The following is an 8,001-nucleotide window of genomic DNA, read 5'->3' on the forward strand; positions in this document are numbered from 1 at the left end:
TGGTAAGCTGCAGTACTGCAGTCCAAGCTCTGCTCACAACCTGAGTTCGATCCCGATGGAAGTTGGTTTCAGGTAGCCAGCTCAAGGTCGACTCAGCCTTCCATCCTTCCGAGGTCGGTAAAATGAGTACCCAGCTTGCTGATGGGAAAGGGAAGATGACTGGGGAAGGCACTGGCAAACCACCCCATAAACAAAGTCTGCCTAGAAAACATCGGGATATGACGTCACCCCATGGGTCAGGAATGATCCGGTGCTTGCACAGGGGACCTTTACCTTTAATACTTGGCAGAATTTCCTTAACACATTTCAACAGACAATTAAGCAAGCACTTCATAACTCACCTCCCTTGATAGTAATATACAGTGAAAACCCATTGCAGAAGTGGTTTGATTATCTAATGGTTAAAGCAGCAAACAAAAAGAAGCCATGCCATCTCACTGCCATGGAATTATTTCAAGATTCCAGACAAAAACTAGGGAATACAGATTCCATTCATTTTTACCATACTGTTTTCATATGGGGGGGGGGGGAAACCATCCATTGCAAGGTACAAGAAAGTATGTTTTATTCACTGGCCACTACCATATTTGCACACAGACTTTGGATCTGTCGTTTTCAGCAGCACCTTACAGCCAGCTACCTTGCATCATTTTAATAACCCGTTATCTGGGATGATGGGAAACTTTAGATTTTACCATCATCAGCTCTTCCAAGCAAGACTGCTGGAAGCAGCGGCTGATGAAACTGCAAGCAGAGCATTTGCAGACTTCCCGCAAACATGGACTACAGCTCTTGCCACCATGAAGATGGATAATGAAGACAATGAGCAAATTGTTCCTATCACATTGTCCGTAATATTTTTGACAAAATCAAGTTTGATCAAATTTGCTATTGAATAATAATGAATATGAAATGTTTGCCCTAACCTGGATGGCCCAGACTAGCCCAATCTCATTGTATCTCAGAAGCTAAGCAGGGTCTGCCCTGGTTAGTACTTAGATGGGAAACCACCCGGGAATATCAGGGTCGCTATGCAGAGGAAGGCAATGGCTGATCACCTCTGTTCGTCTCTCCTTGAAAACCTTACTGGGTCGTGGTGAGTTGGCTGTGACTTGACAGCACTTTACACACAGAGAAGGTATTTGCTAAAGGCTGTAACCCTGAAGTTAGGTTATTTGCTAATCTGTAGTAGTGTAAATTATACAGCTACAAAAACGCTTTCAAGAGGCAATCTGAAGAATGTAAATAGCAAAAGATTGTCATTCTCCCACTCCATACAAAAATTTGGAGAAGGCAGATAAGCCTGTAAACAGTTCGGGCAATTTAAGAACTGCACTATATAAATGTAAATCAAAAGAGGAATAATGACAATGAGAGGTCAAGAAAGCAAGAGGGGCCATTAGTTTGAACACACTGTTTGAAGAATGAGGATTAGAATGAGGAAGCAAGCGGCTCAAGATCAAAACAAGTTGTGGCACCAACTGCCTCCATGTCCTCCTGAGATCCTGTTCACAGGATCCAGTAGTCATTCAGCACATGCAGCTGTCTTATACTGAGTCAGACCATTGGTATATCAAGGACAGTATTGTCTCCTGTGACTGGCAGAGGCTCTCCCGCAGACATCTTTTACATCACCCACTACCTGATTTGTTGAGAGCCAGGGTGGTGTAGTGGTTAAGAGCGGTGGTCTGGAGCGGTGGAGTCTGATCTGGAGAACCGGGCTTGATTCCCTACTCCTCCACATGAGCAGCGGAGGCTAATCTGGTGAACTGGATTTGTTTCCCCACTCCTACACATGAAGCTAGTTGGGTGACCTTGGGAAAGTCACATTCTCTCAGCCTCACCTACCTCACAGGGTGTGTTGTGGGGAGGGGAAGGGAAGGTGATTGTAAGTCGGTTTGAGTCTCCCTTAAGTGGCAGAGAAAGTTGGCATATAAAAATCAACTCTTCTTTTTTAAACTGGAAATGCCAGTGATTGAACCTGCAACCATTTACATAAAAAGCAGATGTTCATACGCCACTGGACTGAAGCTCTAATTAATTTTCCTATCTATGAATTAGAATGTCAGAGGAGACTGTTAAGACTAGACATGTGTCAAGAGATTTGGCCTGCTTATGCAGAAACCTTTGCATACTTAAATCAAGAACACAAAACCAATGCATGTAAATATCTGAAGTTATGTGTGGTGTGTTTTACTTTGTTATCTTATTTATTGTTCTTGTTTGTTCCAGTTCTGTAAAAAGAAAATAATTCAACAAAAAACTCTAAGCGTATCTCTAGAACCACAGCCTCTCCCCTTTTGAGAATTTACAACTTTGAGAATTCAACACACCTTTCTTCAACTAAGACTAGCACAGGCACATATAGGCTGCCCATTATTATCAATCATTTAAAGTGCAGTTACAATTATGAATTGTTTCTACCATACTTCAAGCACAAAGTACTTTATAGTATTGAAACCATTTGTCTGATCTGTAAGCCCTTCTAGGCAGTAACTTTGCTTTCTTAAACTTCTAAGTGACTTGGATTACTCTTAGGTTTTTCACATCTGAAGAAGCAGCCAAAGATTAGTTTGATTTAGAAGTTGAATACACAGAAATTAGAAGAGCCATTAAATGCAAAAACAAACCACAGAAGAACTGGCTGAGCTCAAGGCTTAGGACAGGGGTGGGGAACCTCAGGCCCGGGGGCCGTATGCGGCCCCCGAGGACATTTTTTGTGGCCCTCGGGAGCTCCGGGGCCCTGCTGCAGAGGCGGGGCGCAGGGCGGCCCTCTCAGAGGGTGTTCCTGGTGCCACGGCTTACAGTGGTGCTGCGGCGCCCTTTGGACCTCCTCTCACCGACTGTCGGCTGTTGAGCAGCGAGAGGGAGGGGGAAAGAGGCTGGCGGCTCCCGGCGGCAGAGCATGCATGCAGGAGCCAATTGGGCTTTGGGGGGGCCCTTTTGTAGACTCTGGGGAGGAAAGGGCATGGAGACTAGGGCCCGGTCGTGTGGGGCTCTGTGCGCCACCGTGTGTGGGCAGGAGAGGCTGGGGCCCGGTCGCGCGGGGCCAGCGTGTGTGTGTGTGTGTGTGGGGGGAAGGCTTTTCTCTTTTCTTCCTCTTTTTCTGTCACTCCTTCTCCTTTCTCTCCCTCTTTTTCTGTCTCTTTCGTTGTTTCCCTCCGTCCTTTTCTTTTTCTCCCTTCATCCTTTTCTTTCTCCCTCTCTCTCCATTTCTTTCTCCCTTTCTCTCCCTTCCTCCCTTTTCCTCTATCTCTGTTTTCCTTCCTCCCTTGCCGATCGACTGTGGGCTGTGCCCCCCTGGCACCTCATTTGCTCGGGCGCACTGCTGTCTGCCCTTCCGCCTGGGAGGGGGGAGTGGGGGCACCCTGCAGGCCTTCTCTGTGTGGCCTCTCCTGGGGTTGCCAATCTCCAGGTGGTGGCTGGAGACCTGGCAACCCTAGCCTCTTCCCCCCCACCGGGAGATCTACACCTGGTATGGCCCCTGAATGATGTCATAAATGTGCAAATGGCCCTTGGCAGGAAAAAGGTTCCCCACCCCTGGCTTAGGATCACAAAAGTAAACCCGCATGAAGACGAGACATTCCAAGCTGAAGTTAGTTAATGAGAGGAGCACGTCTTTAGTGGCATGTTAATGCAGCAGATTGCAAGCTGTCTGAAAATAAACATTTGGTCAAAGCCAGCAACAGATGTTTGATAGAAGTGCCCCATCTCCAAGTCTTCTGCAGTACATTACTGCGACATTGACATTGGAAAATACAGTGCTAAAGATAAACAAGTATGAAATATCACTATGTCCGGCATTCAACAACACTGGAAAATGACTGAGCTAATTGCTACACAGAGCCCATACAGAAGAAAAAAGCTTTATTTCTAGCTCCACAGAATTCTGGTGAGCTGCCTTCCCCCAAAATTCTAAACCAGGAAAAGATCAAAACAGTAGGCAAGGGAGAATGGAGAAGAAGACAGGGTTGCCATTTCCTGCTTCCACTCAGCGGCCAGTCAGTTGGCTGGAGGAGGGAAACTGGCAGGAAACAGGCGGGGAATGTCAGCAGTGCCCCAATGTGCTGACATCACTGACAGCACTGACGTCACTTCCGGGAGCATGGGGAGCGATGTCAGTGCATCGCCAGTAAGGGCTCCCACTGCCGGTAAATCCCCCTGCTGGAGGAGTAGAAGGGAAGCTCAATGAAATTGTTCATCATTGAATAAAACAGTATTTTGCCATTTAATCTCAGGAAGAATAATCTGAGTAGCTAATGACAGTTATTACATTTTTAGTTTTAAATATGAACCACACAAACAAAGCTACATTATATAGCGCATTTCAGGTGTTCAAACGCACTGATTCTTTCAGGAATCCTTACAATGGCTATGGATAGGCCATCATTATTTTCATATTATAGGTAGGAAGAGTGGGGAGAAGAGGCTGAGAAGCAATGGCTTGTCTAACAGGGCTAGTTAGAGCAAGGGATTTCCCCCTATGCTATAACAGTCTATTACTGTACTGATAAAGTAGGCTCCAGCCCATGAAAACATATGCCACAACAAACCTATAAGCCTGTGAGGTGCCACAATAGTTTTACTTTGGCCCCAGTTAGAGTTGCCAATCTTCAGGTAAGGCCTGGAGGTATCCTGGAATTACAGCTGATCTACAGAGATCTGTTGTCCTGGAGAAAATGGCAGCTTCAGAGGGTGGACTCTATGGAATCACATCACTACTGAGTTCCCTCCCTTCCTCAAACTCCAGCCTCCCTAGGCTCTTCCCCCAAATATCCAGGAACTTCCCAACCCAGAGTTGGCAAACAGACTAACAACTGTCTGTGTGAATTAGCTGTATTATAAATGTGTGTGTGGTAACAGGCATAAATTATTAGACATGCAATTTGGATCCACAGTAAGTGAGCTTTCTCCCATTTTACTTCCTGCACAACTAAGATAACTTGACTTTTTGGGAAAGGAAGCAACCTCAGAAATTCTCTTGGTTTTTCTGGCACAGAGAAGGGTCTTTAAAACAGAGAAGCAGCATTTGGGCATTTTTGATTAAACACATTTTAAATGAGCCTTTCTTCCTCTCAGCTTTCTTCATTGTCCAGCTTTCACACCCATACATAGAAAATAGGGAATACTATGAATTAACTTGATCTTGTTTGCCAGTGATACACTTAATCTTTTCTAGCTTCTTCATGGCTACCTTCCCAGTCTCAATCTCCTTATGATTTCTTGGTTGCAGTCTCCCTTTTAGTTTATGAAAGAGCCAAGGAATAGAATGTCTTGAATAATTTTAATTTCCTCATTGTCAGTCTTAAAGTTCTACTTTATCGGGACTGAGCTTAATCTTATTCGTTCATATTCAGTTCATTACAGAATTCAGATATGCATTCAGAGATGACACCACCTCATATGGAGAAGAATAAATAAAAGGTACGAGTCATCCTCATGTTGACAACACCATACCACATAACTCCAGATAATTTCTCCTACCAGGTAAAAATATAGGAGACAAATATGATCACTGAAGAACTCCACAGGGCTAGTGAAGAAATAGAAGTTATCCAATATCTTGAATCTACCACTCTGGTAAAAAAAAAACACACACACTTTCTATCTCAGGTTCCAAGCAGCAATCCTGAGGCAGCATGCGATCAACAGTTTCAAAACTATACAGACCCAACCCACACCTTTAAATATCATCTACAATATAACTACTGTGGAATAGTGCAATAGGAGAAATTAATATCTAGCAGAAAACTTTATACCAGAGATAAAATACAAAATAAAATTGAGACAAGGACGTAAAGTAATTCTCAGATAGCCTTTGCTACAAGGAAGTAGTTCTCAGAAATAAAGGCAGCATTAAGCATTTCCTGTTTAGCAGCTGAACTTCTAATATTGTACAGTTAAACAATTAGGCTTTCTCAGGAAAGTTCCAACTATTGCTTAATGACAAATTAAACTGTCAATCGGTATCAAGAGGTACAGCGTTAATAGTAGAATCACATTTAAGAATCACACTTTTCCAACACATGTCCCTCAAAGCAGCGTACAACATATAAAGACAACCATAATATGCCAGTTTAGTTCCAAAAGTAAAAATAAGGAAAGCAATAACATTCCATATTTTTTATTCACTTGCAACTATTGGCCAGCAATCACCAATGCCTTCTTTGCACAACATGCTGTCAACCAAAAACAAGCATGCATCTTCCGAACAGTTTTTTAAACATACAGCTTTAGTGTAAGAGGCATGATCTAATACAATGTCTCACATATTCAAAACTGGCTTCTCGATACACAGTGCAGCGCTACACACCCTTCTAAGACCATCGGTTTGGATTGCATTGGTAGTCGTTTACTTGGCAGTTTGGAACTCACCAACCTGAAGATACAAATCCAGCCATCCTCTTCTCCAAAGGAGATGCTGAACAACAGCACTTCTTAGCAGTACTTAGGAGCACACATTAATACTGGTAATATTAATACTGAATATTCAGGAAACTTTCCCTATACTATCTAGGCACAAAGTTATTCCACACAGTCCTAGACCAACTTCACCTGTTTTCACTGTACTTAAGGTTCAAGCGATAGAGAGACGTTCTTAAAGGCATATTGACGTTTGCTACCTTGGCACAATCCCTCAGGCCATTTATGCATGGGAGGTTTTGGCTTGGATTTGCTGCTCTCTAGATGCACATTTCCCCCATCTGAATTCTCAAAACTCTACTTGGGGGCTTATTGTTGAGTTTTGAGAACTTGGATGGGGAAAGTTCGCATCTAGAGAGCAGCAAATCCAAGGCAAACCACCACCACCCCGGCATAAATGGCCCCAGAGTTTCTCCGCCACCTCTCTCAAAACCGATTTACGAGGGAGCAAGCCCCCAATGAATTTCAGAGGGGCTTCCTTCCGTGCAAACACGCACCCCATCGCGAGACGGTTTCTCAAACCAAAGCGGACCCACAAGTTCTTGGGTGGTGGAGCTTCCGATTCGCCCACTTTGCTGCAGGCGAGCGAAAAACGGAGAATGAAGCGCCCGGTGTCAAACGGTTATTCGAGAAGAGGGAAGTGGAGCCACCGGCCATCCCACTTACCTGAGCCAGGACTGTCAGGATGCCGTCGGTCCCCGCCTGCCCGCGCCATCCTCGACGCAAGCCTGCCAACGTGACACCGCCTGCCACAGCAGCGGCCACCCACAGGCCCGTCCCCCGCTTATGGCTCCTGGGGGCCCTCGGCGCAGCCGCCGCGCCCCGCAGGCAACCGCGGGCTACAGCCGCTAAAGCGCCTCTCCAGGCCACCGCCATTTTCCCGGAAGTAGCAAGAGCTCCGAAGCCTCTTATCCAAAACACCGCTTCTGTCAAGAAGGCGCGCGTGCGCAGTCCCCGTCCGTTCTTAATCGGCGGTTGGAAGTTTGCGCATGGGCACTCGGCTGGCTGGCTGGTGGTCTGGCTGAGAAGGCGCTGCTTCTTTGGGCGTTCCGTTTTTCTTCCGACAAGACCGGAACGAAGGTTGCCCAGGGCGACGGCTGGGAGGCGAAAACGGCCCTGGAAAAGGGTGGTCCCCTCCCCCGCTGCTACACACCGCTCTCCTAATGTGGACAGGGGCAGAGCCAGTTGAAAAGAAAGGACACTTCTCCGGAAGTTCAACTCGGTGGCGGGAGGGAATAAGGGTACACTGGTGAAGGGAGGTGGGAATGTAATGAAAGAGATAATTGTAATAAGAATGTCATAACGGCATGTTTGGTTATTTTTTGTGAATTTCTTTATAGGTATAGCATTCTTATTATGTAGCTACCTATATTGCTACATTTTTTTTCTTTGTTGTTAGTATTTTGTTTTTTCTTTCTGTTTGAAAATTCATTAAAAACCTTTAATAAAGAAAAAGAAAAGGAGGCCATGTAGGTAGCGTTGCCAGGTCCCTCTTCGCCATCAGCGGGAGGTTTTGGGGTTGGAGCCTGAGGAAGGCCGGGTTTGGGACTTCAATGCCCTAGAGTCCTATTACCACGT

The 8,001-nt window shown here is 45.4% G+C and overlaps 1 protein-coding gene across 1 annotated transcript in view; it reads right to left on the reverse strand.

The window, feature by feature from the left end:
- Positions 1-7,302, reverse strand: part of MICU2 (mitochondrial calcium uptake 2) — a 114,223-nt gene extending 106,921 nt beyond the window's left edge. Inside the window, exon 1 of the mRNA XM_056858503.1 lies at positions 7,090-7,302. Within this exon, the coding sequence (XP_056714481.1) occupies positions 7,090-7,299 (210 nt within the window). The 5' untranslated portion in view covers positions 7,300-7,302. The remainder of the gene's footprint in view (positions 1-7,089) is intronic.
- Positions 7,303-8,001: the final 699 nt, after the last annotated feature.

The sequence above is a fragment of the Euleptes europaea genome, chromosome 12, assembly GCF_029931775.1.
Source record: "Euleptes europaea isolate rEulEur1 chromosome 12, rEulEur1.hap1, whole genome shotgun sequence".
Classification (NCBI taxonomy): domain Eukaryota; kingdom Metazoa; phylum Chordata; class Lepidosauria; order Squamata; family Sphaerodactylidae; genus Euleptes; species Euleptes europaea.